The 20,739-nt window shown below is 39.2% G+C and overlaps 1 protein-coding gene across 3 annotated transcripts; it reads right to left on the bottom strand.

Annotated features, from left to right (window-relative positions):
- Positions 1-1,746: 1,746 nt before the first annotated feature.
- Positions 1,747-19,406, bottom strand: LOC122654230. 3 transcript variants are annotated; one of them, XM_043848217.1, is made up of 14 exons: positions 18,805-19,406; positions 16,543-16,678; positions 15,584-15,720; positions 13,524-13,725; positions 12,833-13,071; positions 12,462-12,573; positions 11,661-11,805; positions 10,791-10,933; positions 10,386-10,552; positions 6,599-6,904; positions 6,461-6,516; positions 4,583-4,797; positions 2,250-3,314; positions 1,747-2,199 (listed from the first exon to the last, which is right to left on the bottom strand). In XM_043848217.1, exons 1-14 carry the CDS (start codon positions 19,009-19,011, stop codon positions 2,129-2,131), a joined length of 3,201 nt encoding a protein of 1,066 aa, XP_043704152.1. In that variant the 5' UTR covers positions 19,012-19,406; the 3' UTR covers positions 1,747-2,128. The 3 variants fall into 3 exon arrangements, with proteins under 3 accessions (XP_043704152.1, XP_043704151.1, XP_043704153.1); XM_043848216.1 differs by having other exon boundaries at positions 1,747-3,314; XM_043848218.1 differs by lacking the exons at positions 12,462-12,573; positions 12,833-13,071 and having other exon boundaries at positions 1,747-3,314.
- Between the last annotated feature and the right edge of the window lie 1,333 nt (positions 19,407-20,739).

Here is a 20,739-nt window from a genome sequence, read left to right as displayed (position 1 = left end):
TTCCTTTTCTTTCTTCCCAGCTGGCGATCCCTTATTGCATGGTTCTTGATGCTCTCTTTGATGTTTTTGTTTCCCACAAAGTTGTCTGTGTGTGTCAGTGTGTATGTGTATCGTGGAATCTTGGGGATGAGCTCTTTTTTTGTCAGCTTCGAAAAAAACCCACCTCCCCACTCCCCTCAAAACGTACTCACAAGTCCACAACACAACACAAACACGTTTCATGACTTCTTATGTCTTAAAAGCGTGTTCCACCCACCCGGACAGAGGGTTCGATCAGGAGTGTTAGGGAACCGCAGATCCCTCCATGAGGTATCTTCAAGGAACACTGTCTTCCTAACATGGATGTACTGTAATTTGTACTCCTTCCGACCATGAGGTATATTGAAAGAATGCATCCACCCCTCTTTCTCTCATAGTCTCATATACTGTTATGCAGCCAACCAACAAAACTGTTGTATCTTGAAAGCCTGCCTACTCACATACACGGATACACCTAGTGGCACCTCTAAGGGCAATTAAGGTCTTAAGGAGAGTGTTCATTGATGAATTATTCCTAGACTAGGTGAAAAGATAATCTCGTCACCCACAATGATTTGAGCATATGATCGGACTCCTAGGACAATGAGCCTTATTATTGACTCCCACCTATATTGTCTGAACTCCGAAATATCATTCTTCCACAGAATCAAAGGGTCTGGTCGAGTCTGGCCAAAATTGATCCATTTATGGGTGAAGGAAAACTGAAAATCCTTATTCCTATCATTCTTTCCACTCAAATTTTGTTTGAAATCGCAAAATCCAAGTGTGTGTGTGTGTGTGTGTGTGTGTGTGTGTGTGTGGGTGTGTGTGAGAGAGAGAGAGAGAGAGAGAATCATTTTCTAAACGGTCACTGGAACAGTGGAAATCGAATTCATAGTTGCTGTCGACTTGTCGGCGGGTGCTTTTTCCTTTTTTTGTCTTTATTTTTTCAGTGGAGTGGTGTGCTCTTTTCTCAGAACTCTTTCTTTAGTTCAAAAAAGAGTAAATCTGCGTGGACCCTTTGTCTTTTCACTTTCTCCTTTACTTTTTAAGTCTCGACAAGCCTTCAATTCTCATGTTCACACTTGCAGTTCAACGTTTGTCACTTTCAGAATCTGCAACAGATCTGCATTCATCTGACCCACCACATCCCTTCTCCCAGGAAGAAGTGATTATTACAAGACTTGAACTTGGAACCAATTAAAAGCTTAGCCCTGCACCCCAAAAATAAAAACTGTTTAATATTTCTGGTCAATGGGCGGTGCTTACGGGCAAGAACTAGAAGGACATAATGTAGAAGTTATTCATTACCTTCTGAGGGGGAATTGTGAGTTGTGACAACAAGGGCATACTTATTATGCTGAGAATTATTGCAGTAGTATAATGGGTAGGAGGATTTGAAAGGCATCATGACATTAAGATTTCCAAGCCTTAAACCTTGGAATCTGTATTTAGTTTGTTATTGTTACAGCACATGACTTCTAAAGTGTTGACCCAGTTCCAATGAAGCAACCTATTCAAGGTGAACAGCCCTTAATGGTTTTCAGGCAAATTTAGTTCTTAGAACTGTGTATGGCCTTTAACTGCCTACAGCAACAAAAGAAGATTAATTAGTAAATAAGAACCCAAGTAGAGGAAATGACATGTTAGTGAACTGCAATGAATCATTCTGCCACTCAGTTGAAAGCCCTCCAGTGTTATATGAACAAGTACACCAACATCAAGAAGTAATGAAATATAAATTCTTGCTGTGCTTCATTTTTAAACGACTTTAAGTACATTCAACCTCCAATGTGAACAACATTGGCAATTACAGCTACTTGCAAACAGCTTTAGTGAACCTTCTTTTAATGTCTATAATCTAGATTACAAAACCCCAACCAAGCAATGTCTGAGAACACTAGGACATTCAAGAGCACTCTGATCACAACCATCCATCAACTGCTTTATAGTTCCAAATGATAGTTTTGTCAGTAGTAAACCAGCTGATGGGAAGACAAGGACTCTTCATGAACTCAAAAGCTCTACTCCACTGTGAAAAATGTTGGAAGTTTACTTGGATGAGAAAATGGCTTCTAAATCTCTGTACAAGCTTTTTGATCTCCTCGCCTTATAATCTGATGATGAACTTACTGATGAACTCCCACTCCTCTTGCCGCTCCAAAACCCACTTCTCTGTGTCTGATGACTAGTCGTATGTGTCTGACTAGTCGATGGATCTTTTGAAGTACTTCTCTGTGTCTGACTAGTCGATGGATCTTTTGAAGCACTTCCATCCTCCTTACTGAAGCTAGCTTTAGCCAATTCTCTTAGTTGTCTCATCCATGGTTTATCAGGTGTACCTGAGCTTTTGCTCCCAGAACTCCTATCCCGGTCTCCGAAAGTGACAGAAATCTCTTTCTCTTCACCCCCAGACTGATTCAAGGGGAACACATTGTCCAGGTTCTTAAGTAAATTCCATGGGATCAAAATCAACAGTAATCCAACACAAGCACTTCTTAATCCGGACAAGAAAGAGTTGGTTGGGCTCAGTCGGAGCGTCTGCCTATACAATGCATACCATTCATTGATCATCTGCGCAGAAAATCCAATCAAGAAAAGTGATAGCATGAATATTCCAATTTTTGTCTCATCACCTGATGAAAATTCCTTCTCTGAGAGTACCAGACATGTAGAGAAGATTCCGACTTCACTGCCAATTGTGAGGATCTCAACTAACTGAACCTTTTTCTTTATAAAAGGTTTCTTCAACAATAGAAAGAAGAGCTGAAATGAGGTGATGCATAGCAACGTTAATGCAGGAGTCCTGGATGACACATCCAGCGAATAAGCACCAACCACAATTCCAAGCACAAAACGCTTAGCAGTTTCAAGAAAAATATAGTATATCCTAAGAATGCCAAAGAGCTTCTGGATAAAAGGTGCCTCTGCATCTTCGGTTTCATCATCTGAGGCTATGATGCGGTCCCCCTGCTTGCTAGGATTTCCCCCAGAGATCTGTGAGAGCATGTACTTTGGAGGGCCTCTCAGATCCTCAAACAAAGGGCCTAACATTGTTGGATAAATAGAGTTCGGCTGGTTCTTCCATGTCCATTGGCCTCTCTTACCAGGACCCAAGGTCACTCGGACAATTTCTTGATACCAGTGAAATTTCTGGCCTTCTTGATGAACTTCCTTATACTGAAGTAGCTTACCTATTGTTATCCCAGCTGAGAGAAACAGCAGTAAGGCTAGTAGTAGAAAAGATTCAACACCCAACAGCAGAATACCAACTATAACCCCTGAAGTAGTTCCTCCTTGAGAAAGCAAGAAGAGAACATCAGTTCCGCAATAGAAAGCCAAAATATTTGAGAGCAGAAAACTAACTGTGAAAAGCTGATCAAAACATAGAGCCGAGTACTGAAGAATTATCTCATCATGAAGTACATATGGCATTACTATGCATATGCTTTCCCTTAAAAATCTAGATATCTAAAGAATATAACAATCTAATATTCCTGTAGGAAAGGACATCAGTGTTAATGTTGATTTCTATGTTCACAAAGAACTAATCGTTTTCTGCGTTCCTAACTTCCTAAGTTCATTCATTTCTTTATAGTTTTGTTTCATAAAACATATGGGCTTCATACACCATTGGACCCTATGTATATCATTAGACAACCAAGTGATGAATTTGTAATCCGATATTGTGAATTCATTCTGCTCATCAAATGAAAGTATATTTTCTTAAAATGCAAATTTATATCTTCATCTGTTTTTATCACAATCAAATGAGAGCACATTCCCCGCCACAGCTTCACTGTTTGGAGGGTCTTCTCCCGCTGCCTCCCGACCCAAGCCTTTCTGATTCAACGATAGATCCCTGCCTCCCCTAATTGCTGCCTTTGTTGGAATGCTACCAAATATGTGGATAACCTCTTCTTCGACTGCACATTCTCTTCCTCTGTGTGGAAAGGTATCGTCTCCAAGTGCTGACCCTCTAGAAGAAGAATCCTCTCCTTTGATAGAGGCAGGCGAATCTTGTAGTGATATTGTGGGGAAGCTTGCTTTTGGAGCCACAATCTACCACATCCGGTTTGAGCGCAACCTCCGCAGATGGATGCTCATATAGCAGATTTCGGAATTCCATTATTTTTTACGTAAAAGCTAAGATTGATGCTGCCCCGTCCCGGTGTGCAGACTCACCTAGAAATAGGTGTATTTTTAATTCTTGGGGTCTTTCTCCTTCTATTCTGCAAGCTGATACCTCCCCACTTCTGTAAAGGCAAAGCTTTGTATTTATATTTCCCCCTGTATTCACCTCCCCCTCTCTAGGGGAGTCCCTGTTTTTTCTCTCTTTGGTAATGAATTTTTATTCACCCGAACAAAAAATAGAAGACCCAAACATTGACTTACAGAATTCATCTAATGATAACTAAAAGTGGCATGCTGATCTATCATAGTGTTTTTTTTTTTTTTATTTCATATGGAGAGAACAAGTGATTCCTCACTTTAGAACCACAGACATAATTTTCACACATGCATAAAAAAAAAAGCCCACAGGAGTCTTTATCATTCATGGTACCTTTAATTACAGCTGCTGAGGCCTGGCAGATGCAGGGCAATGCAAGAACTATCAGAAATATCTCAAACCTCGGAAAAATGAGTGCTCCGTAAGACCCCTGTTTTTCTGAACTCCTCTTTCTGAGTCTTAAAATACAAAGGACTATAGCATGCAGAAGAATTAAGCTGCCACCAATTACAGATAACCAGAATATGTTTCTATTGAATTCTCTCCACCTACAAAAAACATAATAAAGAAACAAAATATTTAAAAAATATTTCTGATCTTTATAGACCAAAATAATGATTTTTTCCAGTTTAGGTAAGTCAATAACCAGAGTACTAGTTTTTGGTCCTCCCCATCTATATTTGAAAAATCCTCTACTCTAGCGGGGTTCAGGGATTCAATTAGCTTCCAAAGGATAATTTCCATAAATAAATTGGGCTCTGTAGCAAATTTATTATAAATTACCACTAAAGAAATAAAATCAATCGAGCTTGGGGTATCAAATAAGTTGGCCTGTTTTTTGCTACCCATACAATGTTAAGTTGTGAAACTTTATTATTTGAATCATGAATTACATGATCTAACTATGATTCTATCCAGAATAGGCTTTTGTTGTAATATGGGTATAAGGGTAGAATTGTCCTTAGGGTTTCTTTGGTGTTGCCCTAGGGGCACTATTGTCTTTGTACCTCATATCTCATTTATTATAAGTAAAAGTGGGCTGGTGTCTCATTGACACAAGTCACATTTCCCCAAAACCCTTCATGGTATCAGAGTGAGGATCCACCTTGGGATCCAAACCCTAATGTCAAAATGGAGTCGAAGGAACCCTAGTGGCCACCATCACCCACCATCTCCCCTCTCACACCATCACCGCTGCCACTCACCTAGCACCGCCGCCGCTCGACTAGCACCACCACCTCTCAACCTTCACTGCCGCCTCTCATAGCCACTCGGTTTTTCCACCTCCCTCTCTCCGCCTCTCTCTCTTCTTTTTTTTTTTCTTCCAGTACCACCACCACCTCTCCGCCCCTCCATCTTTCACCCTCAATGGTGATTTTCTCTCCCACTGAGGGCTCTTTTTGGCTCCCTTCAAATGTTTTGAAGAGATGTCAGGGTTTCTTTCCCAGATGGGTGATTTCTGTGATGTTTCTCCGGTATCTATTTGATACTAGGCTAGATATCTTGATGATAGAAGATCAACTTCAGGTTATTGTACTTATGTTGGTGGGAAACTGGTTATTTGGCGTAGCAAGAAACTGGCTGTGGTTGCCAGATCAAGTGCTGAAGCTGAATTTGGTTCTATGGCCCAGGGTATATGTGAGCTGATATGGCTTCAGGGTCTTCTTCAAGATCTCAATGTCTCTGTCCAACTTCCCCTGATGCTTTATTGTGATAGTAAATCGGCCATTAGTATTGCCCATAATCCTGTACAGCATGATCGGACGAAGCACATGGAGATGGACCATCACTTCATCAAAGAAAAACTTGAACAAGGTCTCATCTGTATTCCATTTGTTTAGTCCAGTGATCAGTTAGTTGATCTGTTTACTAAAGGGCTTAGTAGTAAGGTTTTTCATCCTATTGTGTGCAAGTTGGGCATGCATAATATTTATGCACCAACTTGAAGGGGAGTGGTGTAATATGGGTACAAGGGTAGAATTGGCCTTAGGGTTTCTTTGGTGTTGCCCTAGGGGAACTATTGTCTTTGCACCTCATATCTCATTTAATATAAAAAAAGGTGGGTTGGTGTCTCATTGATACAAGTCAAGTTTCCCCAAAACTCTTCAACTTTTCCCATGATTTCCAAAATGAACCAAATTATAGAGTTCAAATCATAAATCATAAATATTTAACAACTGCATGCAAAGTATAAATATCCAAATGGCTCACCCATCTGAATTCTGCTGGTCCAGGATATCATCAGCTTCAGGTTTCATATTTTGGCCCTGTAAGTATAAATGCAATATGTCATTGTGAACAAAGTTTAAAGAATAAATAAATCACAAGAAAAGTAAAAGGGTCCCTGACCTCAAAATATGATCTATACTCCATGGGTGCAAGTGGCAAGCCATTTATTGAAGCAGACATATCTAAATTTCCATCTGGTGATTGCACACTCTTGTAAATTCCCTTATGATTTTCCAATATTACTGAACTTGTAATGGCTGTAGGGTTTGAATCTACTATGACTGGCTGGACATGTCCACTTTCCCATGGGAGTCTGAGGTAGGGAATAGTCCACTGCAAACCCCTTGCAAACTCATAATATTCAACTGGTATGGTAACTGCTAACCATCTAGAGAGTGCAAAGACCTGAATGTGGCATGCAATCCTCTGTGCCACAATTAAGGGGAAAAAAGGATAAGAAAAGGTTTCATAAGAAGTCCTTAATTCATTTTATTGAATATAACAGGACAGTTTAATTGGAAGAGAAGCTAAAATATCAAAACGAGACAAAGGAACTTAGGAATATGATCCTTAGGTCTTCCAGACGTTATACTACTATTACACAATCATGTGACTGATTGATTTGTCCAGAATCTGATAAACAGTTTAGGTAAGTCATACTAAGGCTCGAACCACCACCACCCCTTCCCCAAAAAAAAAATTCATAACGAGGCCTGTTTGTCCTGAACAAGTCATCTAGCCCTTAGCCAGTTCCTGTCTGGTAGTTTATCACTGGTGAAATATCATGAGTAACCTGCCAATTTGAAGCAGTGGCCAGATTATGATCCTGGGGTTTGTAATCTAGACATACAAGTGCATCTTATGATTTGTCTGGTTGATTTTGGAAATAAAAGCACGAAGTTTAAGTTTTTTGAGGCACCAATTTTTCAGAAAATTATGACATATTTTAGAAGCTTTTAGATAAAACCACTTGAAAACTCGTTTTAAAAGTTCAGGGTTTACAATACCAAACTAAGAGTAGGTACATTCATCTGGACAAACTTCTAAGGAAACTTAAAATTTATTCATCTGAACCAAAAAGCTCGATCTCTTCTAGTTCAAGAAAAGTTCTCTCAATCATGGAAAAAGAGATTGACCAACTCAACGAAAGATGTGTTAGCTGGGGGGCGGGGGGGAAAGCTAGGGAGCCTCTTTATTTGGGGGAGCTTTCTTTGACGTGACGCAGCTATTTTCTTATTTCTTTCCTTCTTGTCATACACTATATAGTGTACCTTTCATCTTTATCAATAAATCTTGTTATTTTATCAAAAAGGCAGAGAGAGAATCTTGTGTTTTTCTTTAGGAAACTGAAAGAGAACTCCTGAATGAGGACAGGCCTTGGTGCAACAGTAAGGTTGCTCCATTGACCAAGAGATCACAGGTTCGAGTCTGGAAACAGCCTCTTTGCGAAAGCAGGGGTAAGGCTGCATACATTATGACCCTCCCCAGACCCCGCAGTGGCGGGAGCCTCGTGCATTGGATACACCCTTTTAAATAGAACTCCTGAACACAGAACACATGCTTTTATGTAGATTAACCAACATTTCTCCATATAAAAGGGTACTTGGGAATGTAAGGAAAATGCTCCATCTCCCATAGTTCTCAACATTAAAAATAATCATAAATAGGGGGGGGGGGGGAGATCACAACAACGAAACTAGAGATGATTTGTGAGTACATTCTTTTTTTTTTTTTTTTTCCCATTTTGCATGCAATAAACAACCAACTTTTTCCCCTTCCTTCTCGGTCCTGGTCAATGGCTCGCCCACCGGTTTCTTCCGCTCTAAAGTTGGTATCCGCCAAGGCTGCCCTCTTTCCCCTTTCCTCTTCTCCCTTGCCCTGGAAGTCCTCTCCAGGAGCCTGCAAACCAAAACTGATCTCCACCTAATCTCTCCTCTTCCCAAATGCAAGCGCATCAACCTCTCCCATCTAGCCTTTGCCGATGACCTGATGATTTTCTCTAAGGCGTCCCACGCCTCTCTGCCATCATGGACTCGCTCCATCTCTTTGAAACCCTCTCTGGTCTCAGAGTCAACCTCCTGAAGTCCAAAATCTTCCTTGCTGGGACCTCTGACACCACTAAAGAAGCTCTCCGCCTCTTAACTGGTTTCTCCATTGGTTCTCTTCCTGTCTCTTACCTTGGTCTTCCTCTGATTCCAGCCAGGCTCTCGAGCCACCATTGCACCCCTATGCTTGACAGCATTCGCAAGCGGCTCCAGCTCTGGAAAGGTAAGCTTCTCTCCTACGAAGGTAGGCTGGAATGTATCCGCTCGGTCCTCCAAGCCACCTACATCTACTGGACCGGCATCTTTACATCCCCTCCTCCACCATTAAGGCCATTGAGCGCATTCTCTGTGCCTTCCTTTGGAAGGGTAGTGACTCCCCCAGATTTCTCCACCCTGTCAGTTGGAAGTCTATCTGCCTCCCCAAGTCTGAAGGTGGTCTGGGAATTCGCTGTATTCGAGATTCCAACACTGCGGGACTCCTGAAGCTCCTCTGGAGAATCTCTTCCCGACAGGATTCCATCTGGGTCTCTTGGGTTCACTCTCATCTCCTCAAATCCGACTCCATTTGGACTGTCCCCATCCATGCTGACTCCTCCTGGATTTGGCGTAAGATCCTCTCTCTCCGCCCCCTAGCCCTCCTTGGCATCTCCTCTTCCATTACCAATGGCAATTCCACCTCTCTTTGGCCTGACCCTTGGCACCCAGCTGGCATTCTCTATAATATTCTTGGGCCCAGGGCCATCTCCTACTCTGGCCTCCCTAAGGCAGCCCCTGTCTCCTCCCTCATCTCCTCTGGATCTTGGACCCCTCACCCTTCCCTCAACCCAGTCATTATCTGGCTGATCTGGGCCACCCTTCCTCCTTTACCCTGTTTATCCTCCTCCCACGCGGATAAGGTTATTTGGCTCCCCTCCCCCACCAGTCTCTTCTCCTCCTCTTCTGCCTGGAACCTTTCCAGGGTCCCTAGCCCCTCCGTCCCCTGGCATAACTTGGTTTGGTTCAAAGGCCATATCCCTCGCCATAGCCTTACTGTTTGGAGAGCCCTCAGACTTTGCCTGCCCACACAAGCCTTCCTTATTCACCGAACCATCCCCGCTGCCCCCGCTTGTATCCTTTGTTGGATTGGCCGTGAAGATATCCCTCACCTCTTCTTTGACTGTCCCTTCTCTTCCACCATCTGGAAACAAGCTTTAGCCTCTATTTGGCCACGCAGTAGACGGATCAGGAGATTTGATCGCGAATGGCTTTGGTTGCTCAATGCTTTTCCTGGGAGCTCTATATGCGACACTATTGGGAAGCTAGTTTTCAGAGCTACTATCCACCATATCTGGATGGAGAGGAACCTCAGGAGATGGACTTCCAAATCAAGGTCTTTTGATGTGATTTGGAAAGCCATCTCCTTTGATGTGTCCTCAAAGCTCAGTTGCATCCGTCAGAGACCCTCCACGGATACCACTAGGAATAGGCATATTTTGGATTTTTGGGGCCTTGATTCTGCCCTTTTGCGGTCAGTCACCTCTGCGTAGGCAGGCTGCCCGCCTCCCCTCCCCCTTTTTGGTTGGCTGGTTGTCGGCCTTGTGGGCATCCTTGTTCTTGCCCCTTTCCCCTCTTTGTATATTGTTTCTTTGTTCTCTCTTCCCTGCCCCCTCCTGGGGTTCGGTAATATATTCATTTACCAAAAAAACAACCAACTTTTTCTGCTTCTTGATTTAAAATTCATAAATCTAAATCTTATATATAGGAAGTGATAGCTTTATTTTTGTGAACAAAGTTGCAAATAGAAGTCTTAAGCCTATAATGATTGAGAAGTGGCTAAATATAACAATAGCCAGATAAGAGTTTTAAAAAAGTTGGGATAGTACAAAAAGATTCTTCGCAGGATCAGACGTCAATGAAGATAGCCCAGAAAGTGCCCCAATTGATTGAAGGCTTGCAGTAGAAACTGTAAGCAATCCTGAAGCTGAAGAAGTTACTGCAAAAACAGTAGTTGCGAAGGTGGAGACAACTGAAGATACCAAAGGCACTGAATCTGTAAAAGTTTTTGCAAATATGTTATTACACATGAAAACCAAATGACCTAATAAAGGAAAACAAAAACAATAGAAAAGAATAATGTTGGTTCAAGATGCAGACAGAATTACAGAAAGATGTGGTGATACAGATAGAAGATGACAATACAATATACTAGACATCCTTAAATAGGGATAATGTCGATCAGCAAAAGCCTACATGCCAAAAATAACAGTAAGACAGACTAACATCCTTACAGTGCCTCACTTGTAGAGTGTTTGATGCCAGATTTCTGTTTCCCGCAACATCTGCAGTTATATTTTCAGGAACATGGACGGATACAATTTTGTCAGTTGCATGTACCTCTACAGCATATTTGCTCCAACTGATTTCCCGAAAGCTGCACAATGTAACAAAGTGATAAGGGGAAAAGATAACCAAGAAGAACCGAAATTCTTGTGCAATATCACTGAATAAACCAATCCATTGTGAAGAGCATTGTGAAATATTCAAGCACATCATTACTGTTTAAAAAAAAGGCTATATGGACATTTTCTCAGTTCGAGATGTTACATTGATGCATTCACATGTTTGTATTAAGTACTAAATATATTTTATAGTATTTCAAGGGGAAAATTTTTTTTTTTAAAAAAAGGAGAAACTATTACATACATGACAAAGATTTAACTGTAAGCAGTAATGATTTATTGAAGATTAAAGAAAATTAAAATTTATGTACGGAAAAATTAAGAAAATATAAAAAAGAATAAAAGGATATCAGCCTAAAGTCCTACAAAACATTTGCTAAACTTTTTCAAGGAAAATATCTTTTAAACTGTTTGGTACTTTTGGAAATATCAGCATTCCATTAGGTTTAAAGTTTCCGAATCCCACCCCCCTTTCAGCCACTGGCTCCCTGCAATCAGGTCATTATATATTCCTTCACCTTCCATCACTAAGCAAGACTGCAGGAATCAGTCCTAAAGCAGGGTCTTGCAACTGTGGGAAAACCTTCATATTTGGTCCTTCAAATATGTCTGCAAGTCTTTTAGAACCATTTGATCTAAAATAATCATAAAGGCTTGCTAACTGCAACAGACTAAAATAAAGTGATAAGAGTAACTTGCCTCTGCAAATGCCCGCCTGAAATTGATACTGCTGAATGGTTAAAGCCAAATATTGGCTTTGCAAACTTTATTAGTACTGGTACACTGTGTTCTCTAGTCCTCATGTTAGATGTTGTGGTCAATCTCACAGTAGGCCTTTGACGATCTGTCATTTCATAATCCACACACTTAAATACGTAAAGGGAACACCATGAAATCTTAAAATAGTTATCTAGAGATGGGTCGTGCATCAAAGATATCAGCAGTTCATATAGATGCTACAATTTCTTAAGAGAAGTAGCAATAGTTTTCCTTAATCCATTTGAATTGATTTTTCCTAGAACTGAATAGACTACATTGTTTTCTCATAAATGGTCAAAACATCCGTTTTCAAGATATCATTTTGACCTTGAAACATGTTAAAAAATCTGTAGATTCTGCAGACTAATAAAATTGCAGCTTTAGAACAAGGATATTTGGTAGTAGGTCACAAAATTCATTGGCAATTTGGGAAAATGGAAATTTCAATAACTCAGACAGCTAAAAGGAAATAATCAAGAATTAACAAAATGTTTCTATGTACATGAGTATAGAATAATACCTTAACTGCACCACGTAGTTTTGAGAGTATGGAGAAAATATTTTGTATTTTAAAGCTAAACTTTCTCCAAAGAATTTGACAGCTTATAATTTAAACTTTCAGACTACGATATTAATTTTAAATGCTGGAAATCTTTTGTTAGTTGAAATTTAAAAATTGGCAAACAGCTGCTTATCTCCAAAGTGAAATAAATCACTTCCATTTATGAGTACAGGAATTACCATAGAGGAAAGTGACCGGAGCAATCGGAGAAACTGGCGTCCCATGTCTGCTTATTATAGAGCTTGATTTAAAGCTTATAGTAACAACAGAAACATTTGATATATTCTTAACCTGTAAAGAGTGTATTCAAGTTAGACACTTGAGGATGAAGTAGATATCATAACTAGCAATCTGGCAGTGGTATTCTAGACTTGGACTAAAGATATACCATAAAAGAAATATATAATAGTGAAGATAAGCAGCTAATTGTTTTTACTTATCTACAAAGTGAAATAAATCACTTCCAGTTCTACTCTGGCATAAAATGGCAAACTAAAACCAAAAGGAGAGTAGAGGAGATGAACAGTGTATTATATGAGAAATAACTCACGAGGAAGCCGAATCGGCGATTTCCAAGGCTATTTCCATTAGTAGGAAGAAGCAGGCCCTGACTCATTTGAAGAGAATCAAGAATTTCTGCAGATGAGTTGAGAACAGGATCTGAGAAGTTCAAATACACCTTTAGGTTCTTAGAATTGTTTGTTGCCTCAACTGTTCTGGTTTCACCATTGATTTGCAGGAGCTGTTCAGGAATGCCAGTCCTTAGGTTCAGAAACACATTTCTTCTATCTGAACAACCAACCAAAAGGAAGAAAGTGTGTTGAAAAAGCACACATGAATGACAAATTCCTATAAATTGATGTCAGAACGTAGTCTACGATTTATCCGGAGTTCAATTTCAAACAACTTGGTACTACGGCATAATAATTACATGCCAATATATGATTTTTTCTCTTGTATAAATAAAATTTGAAAAACAGAAATACAACAAATTTTTTTATTTTTTTTTTGGGTGAATAAAAGTATATTTTGAATTTTTTTCATTTTATAAATACAAACACTTTTTCCAACATAACTTAAATTTAAAAACTTAAGACAGAAATATAAATAGGTCATGTACATAATTCCAACAAGAAGTTTATTCTTTTGTGTAGAAGTTTTTTTATGTATTTCCATTCGAAATAAACCAAACTTTTAACCAGTTTCACTGAAGGGGGGAAAAATAAATTTGCATAACTTACCGAAGTGTACAAAGAAACTTGAGTTTGCACTCCTCATAAATGGGTTTCCAGCACTGTCTGTACAGAAATTCTTATCCATAACCACTATTATTCGCCCGTAATGAACATTAGATGATAAACCCACAACAAGAGAAAATATGAGGTCTGGATGAAGGATTTTGAGTGTAGATGGTATAACTTGGCCAGCACCATAGACAAGAAGCTGTAAAGAAAATTCACCAGGTATCTATCAGAATTTGTGTCAATGTGTTTATTTACTTTCCTCTTGGCAGGTTTGGTACATAAATTCTTACAGATAACCACTAATATTCACCCATAATGAAAGCTAGATGATAAAACAGCGAGAAGAAAATTTTTGAGATCTGGCTGTAGAATTGAATGTAGATGGTCAACTTGGCCAGCACAATGGACAACAAGCTGTAAAGAAAATGCACCAGTTATTTGTCAGAAGTTGTTTCAATATGTTTGTTTGTCTATCTTTCTTTGTTTTTTTCCTTCACCTAACAGGTCAAAAGTTTATCAAATCACTTTTAGTTAAAGCACAAATTCCTGTGATGGAGCAGTATTTCAATGTGTTTGTTAATTGAAAAAATCTTTTTTTATTTATCGGTGCCTTAATTTCTCAAGGCATCTATATTAAATATGAGAAGAAAGACACAGGAGAAGACATCATCTAAGAATGAGGGGAGCAGTCCAAAGAGCACAGACCATCCCCCCCAACCCCGAGAAGAAGAAAAAGAAAAGCCCCAAACCAAGATAATCAATTAGGAAAGAATAGACTAACCTTGCTCCCAAGAGCACAGACCATCCCCCAACCCGAAGAAGAAAAGAAAAGCCCCAAACCAAGATAATCAATTAGGAAAGAATAGACTAACCAGAGCATATCTCTATGCTTGAGAAATGAGAAATCTCGAATTATTAGAAATCGGAAACTAATTCACACCCTTCCAGTTAATCTATTGAAGAGTTTTTTCCTACCATCTTTGATTGGTAATTTATTTGGAAGTTGAACTCCCATAGTTGCATTTAATCAATTTTTTCAAATTTAATCAACTTGATCTGTACGAAAAATAGACTAAATTTGGAAGGAGTTATTTTATTTTCATTGTTGAAAGTCATACTTCCATCCAAATAGTTGTTTTTAAAGTTAGTAGCCTGATATTTAATAAAAGTGGACTCAAATGGGGAGATAAGAGAAGGAAGAAGAAAGAAAAAAAGAAGAGAAGAGGATAGGGGAGAAAACAGAAGCTTGTCGCTTAGGGAGTCATGTTACACTAATCGACAGCTTAAAGATATATTTATAATTATAAATTTATAATAATGTAGCTAATTACAAGAAAACCAACACGCTGGCACATATATACAGTTAATAACAGAAAAGCCTATTATGTATGAAGGAAGCACCTCACCTGGGTTTGTCCAATTACAAGTAAAATCCAAACGATCACAGTGATGCACAGTGATCAACTGTATGAATAATAAATTACTTGTCACTTCTACATGATATTTGTGGTTCTCAGACATAAGCTCGAACATATTTTGTTTGGTTTTGTGCACAGACAGAGTAAGCAGGAATTTATTTTCTTCCTAATTTCTCATGGCTGAAAATTTGAACGCTCTATCATACCTTTTCTGTGGCAACCGCCCCTGCACTCTTATCAAGAATGCTAGAAATTGAATATTGATTTCCCTTTAATATAATGCCTTTTTTCGTCAAATGCAATATGCTTAATTTCCTTAATTACAACCAGATAATGCGGATCTTTCCAGAAATACAATAGGTTAGATATAATTAACTACTACCAGGAAACGCAGCCCAAAAAAAGTTTCATTATACTAGCTGTGATGACAAGTGTCCTGCAGGCATGATGCTACAATTAAGATTAACATTTTATTATAGAAACATAAATACACGATCTTATCAATTTGACCTTCCATTATCTTCCATAATCAACAAAATCCATAATTCTTCTGGTAAGATGAGTTGCTATAATTCAAGGTGGTTATATGAACTAGCCAAATGAAATTGAAACAGAAAGAAATGAAGACCACCTACTCACATTGCAGGCATTCACGGATAAGCACCCAAAACCACCTCCTCCGATGCAGGGTTCACTGAAAGAAATATTTACAGTGACATTGAGGGCATTTGTAAAAGATGTTGCAGCCGTAACATATGCAGTAGGGTGAACTGTATCTGCAAAAATATAATAATACTGACATTAGCATAGCATCCAACATAAGACTTAAAAAGAGGGGTGCGGTGTCACGGCTGTTTCATCCAACATTGTTCATATGGCCTATGGTTGTGACAGGTGGACCTTGAGAGCTAGCCATAGCATGGGGTGTTGCCCAATGGAATTTCTGTAATTAAATTGTAAAGAGTATGACTTTTCAGGAGGGATCATGTCTCCTGAAGAAAATCCCTAAAGAGCATAAGAGCTACCTTGTAGAGGTGGCAAATTGTCAAGGAGTGTAGCCTTTGGTTGCCTGCCCCTACATTTGTGGCCTGAGGCCCATCATTGCTACACACTTTGCCTGGTGATCCCTTTTAGAGAGATAGGTTGTAATGCTTTGCTTCATTTAATGAACGTGCTTTGATTTCCTTCCATATGTGTGTGTTTGTTGTGCTTGCTTCCCTCCTTTCCCTTTAAAGGGCTTGTTTAGGCTTACTCCTAGCCAAAGTGTGCTAGTGAGTGCCGCACAGACGCCCAATTGAGTCGGTCCGTGACAGAGGGGCCTTCTAGTTCATTCAGGTTGACATGATTTTCCATGGTTCCATGTTAACGTTAAAGTCCAATTTTCATAGATTAAGGGTGCATTCTAGCATCTACTCAAATTAAACCAAGAAGTTTGATGATAGCTCTCTGTTGAATCCAAGTTTTCAAAAACACCTTAAAAAGGATTTGGCTCATTAACCAGTACTTTATAACTATTTAGAGAGTTTTCCATAATTTTAATGTTGTGATATGAAAGATACAACAAGAACTGAAAGAAAGATGAGGGACAGGATCTTAACCAACAGTCCAGTTATAGCTAGCACAGCCAGCTCCTTGAGACCCATTGATGCAGACCTCAAATAAATGTCTTCCATCATGCAAGTCCGTGTACGAAGCTTTCCTGGCTTCACAGTCTGATGAGATCTGGTCATCCAGCTGCACACATGGCATGATAATCAAGGCAAACATACAAGGTACTAGAACAAGCAACAGAAAAAAACAGCTTGATTCCTTATATTGAAGTCATATACTTAAATTTTACGATGGAAATCCCAAATCTTCAGTCATAAGGATTCCTCAATTCATATAGAAAGGTAAAACCCTGTAATCTAACAAGGAATTTAGGACAAAATGAGATAAACGACCATGAAAGATCTCTACCAGAATAACCATGAAAACAATCCCTTTTTCTTTTTGGATGAATAAAAAATTCATTACCAAAGGAAAGAGACGGGGGGAGTGAGAGAACAAACAAATAACAAGCAAACTACAAGACCCTGCCTTTACAAAGGGGGAGGCAAGGGCCTGAAAGAGGAAAGGGGAATAACCCCAAGAAATCCCAATGGACAAAACCAGGAAGGTGGCACACCGATAGGAGGTGCCTAACTACAACACGACTAACAGGCCCGTCTTCAGGAAGAAGCACGAGCCAGGAAATGAGAGATCCATAGTGAATGCAAGGTAGCCCATGAATCACAACTATTTGTCTGGGGAGAGGGCATGGTCGCAGATAACCTTACTTAGAGGCAATATCTCCTCATTGTTGGGTAAAGAATAGTCTAGGAGAGGCCGTTCCTTGGGATAAGGAGGGGGAACTTATGTCGCGCCAGCGGTAGACACGAAGGGTGGATATGAGTCAACAAAGCCAGCAGAGGATGGGAGAGAGTGATTTGCAGGTCCAGCATGGGCAAAGAAGATGAGGTGATAGGGTCAGAATGGGTAGAATCCCCACCTATTGAGGAACCCGAACTAGAAGTGGAGTGGGACAGTCCCCCAACGACATCTGAATAGGCCAGGGTAGGGGAACATATGGAGGCCTGGACCGAATGGGCCAGGCTCTCGATTTCGAGATCTGTATGGGCTAGGGTAGGGGAACAAATGGAGGACTGTACCATGAAAACAATCTTAAAACCTCTAAAATCAATGAATATCCAATTTTTACAGAAACCAAAAAAAAATGATATTGAAATCGACCCATCTGACCAATTCATATAGGAAAAATTCTTAAATAGAAAGAAAATGAATACTGATCCATCCTAGGCAAACATTAACATTTTAGAAGAAAAAAGGGAGTGTCTTTCTAATCCTAATAAGAATACTCTATCTCATCAGTACAACAGAAGAAAGAAATAATTGTCCATTAGTATTCTGTCCATGAACTAGTTTACTAAATGTGAACTGCTTTCATTGTTACTTCGTCTGTTGAACATGAAAATCATGCCTGTTCTGACAAAAAATTGACAATAATCAAATTATACACTACATGCTTGCTTTCATTCTTAAATTTTCTTCTTCTCTATCATACTTTATGTTATTCTCTTCAGTCCTAACAATTTTCTTATTTCTTCTGCTAAATAGAAATATAGAAGTGGTAAATTCTCAAATATCTTCAATAAAATAAGTATATGAACAATAAAAATTTCATTTTAATTACTTTATTTGGAAGGATACAATAATATAAGTACTTGGATTCTTATATACTTGGCTATAAAAATAAAAAAAAATTAAAAAAGCCTGTATCAGCATACTAGACGGTATTCTAATAGTCTCCTACCCACCATGTCCTGCATTGGAAAAAGTAAAAAATGAAGAGCTGTATCCCCACCATGTGTATCTCCATCTGGGCTCTGGTCGTCAAAGCTTGTCTTTCCAATCAACATAATTTACTCAAAATTTCAAGGGAAGCTCCATCTTACCAGCTTCCCTGGGCCACCATCTTTTGTTTTGTAGGTTTATTTATTAAAACTTGCCAAGAAAACGAACCCAAATTCCTAAAATTATTATAATTTTCTCAAATCCCTGAGTCCCATCACTCCTGAAATTCAGAGGAAGTAGCTGATTTCCTAAGAGTTTCGAATGTAAACTATCACTGTATACAAAAGTATCCTTTCAACATCAGGTACAGCTTCAACAAAATCAAATAGCAACCCACATTGATAAAAGAAACGAATTACACAGATAAAGCAGAACCAAAACTAAAGAAGAAAAGATCCACCAACTAACAGTAGAATGAGAAAAGGATATAACAGCTCAAGAGAAAGACAGAAGTGTGTGCAACCAACCTTGCACTTGATGCTACAATTTCTGCAAATATCTCCATGTTGGCCCTCCAGAACTTCAAACACAAATGTAGCTGACGCCAGAGGCGACAATGCCGGAGGAAACTCCAAGAAATTCACAGAGAACTGAGAGCTATCACAGTAAACCTCCAGACAGAAAAGAAAGAACAAAGAGATAAAATCCAACAGTGAGAATACCGTCAGGCCCATTTCAGAAAAACTAGGGGGTTTGAAGCTTCTAGTGGGGATAACACCCCAACTTGCAGTCCCAGAAGAGTGGAGTTTATGTTGGCTTTGTTTGAAACTCTAAACGGCCTAAACAGTAAAGCGGAAAAGAAGTAAAAAATGAAAGCCGTGCTGAAAGCTTTTGCAAGACTTACAGTGTGACAGGAAATTGAATTGATGGACCACACTAACTAGAAATTGATGAAGAAGAGAAAAGAGAGTCTCCATTAAGGAAACCTTGGTCCTAAACTCCTAATGAAAACAAGAGACTGATAAAAATCATGGGTATGCGTGAATGATGAAGGTTTTGTTGCAGATAATTGCACATGACACATGAAGACAGTGATGCAAGCCACTGCTATTATCCAAAGCCCAGATTAAATGAGAGAGAGAGAGAGAGTAATATGATAAGGTGACATGAGGAGAAAGAATCCCTGTAATGAAGGAAGCAGAATCTGACAAACAGGGAAGCACCAACAAATCAGCATTCAGCAATAAATGGACAGAGGTAAAACCATTTCAGAGGAATTTAATTTCAAGGTCGCCGTCCCACATGGACTATCAGTAAAAAAAAGTCCTCCAATAACCAATAAGTGTGGAGAGTAGAGACCTATAGCTTTGGCCATACCCCATAGGATCGGTTCCCTGCTTGCTTGGTACAGTTTCTACGGTTCTTCTCATAGGGGTCGAAATGACCACCTTATCTTCTGCTCGAACACACTGTCCGGGTGAGATCCACCCTCCTCTTATTAGAGGTACTAGAAAACTGTATCCGACAGAGAACCTGAGGAGATAATTTTGTGCTCCCCCACCCCACTCTTTCTTTGGTTCAAGCAGTGTGTGTTACTACTGCTTTACCTTATCCCTATTTTTCCTTTGTAAACTCTTCGTTGGCTAGAATAAGGACCCTTCTTAATAGACCATTTATCAAATTTAATGACTTGTTTTTAGTATTCTCTGAGCCATTAACTCTGTAGCACGAGTGAATGATTTTAGGTATTAAAAGAGAGAAAATTGTTAATTTGAATTATCAAACATGTTGCTACCCCGTCGAGTAACAAATTAAATTTGATGTTCCAACTCAATCGTATTTCACACTTATATTTGATTTTTCTTATATTTTCTACCATTGAACTGCTTTGTTACCTTTCAACCATTTAATTAAAAAATCTTTGATTTACCAAATGATTGAATTTGATAAGTGAATATAGCAGCTTTTAGCCTACCTGAGGACCAAATTGGGGTCCCAAGCAATGTCTCAAGACCCTTCACAATAACTGTTACATTACCAACTTATAAAGAGAGGGGAAAAAAAGAATTTGGGATTCATATAGAACTTTAATAATCACTATATTACAGTTAGTCCTTTCTTTTCAAAGCATTATTGATTACTTCACTTTGTATTCATCCACTAAATTTCAGTCCAAATTAGGTTTCCTTGCTTAAAATTTTTGAAAAAAGGCCCTCCTGTGGATTATAGAGGAAGATAAAGAGGAAATTAGAATGATTTATGTTAACAAGTAACCAGAGAAGTCTTAGGCCTCACACTCGTTATCTCTTCATTGAAACCCAGATCATGAGTTCATGGTCGCAGTTCAAACTGGACCTCAAATGTCATTTTTAATTCCTGTCTGTGTAGAAATATTCTCTTTCCAAGGAAAACTTAAGGTGGCCAACCAAACAGAAAGGAAAACGTTCATTTCCTTTCACTTA

This window comes from Telopea speciosissima, chromosome 3, assembly GCF_018873765.1.
Source record: "Telopea speciosissima isolate NSW1024214 ecotype Mountain lineage chromosome 3, Tspe_v1, whole genome shotgun sequence".
NCBI classification, from domain to species: domain Eukaryota; kingdom Viridiplantae; phylum Streptophyta; class Magnoliopsida; order Proteales; family Proteaceae; genus Telopea; species Telopea speciosissima.
Note: the sequence above shows the minus strand (reverse complement) of the source record. Positions and strands in the feature narration are given on the sequence as shown.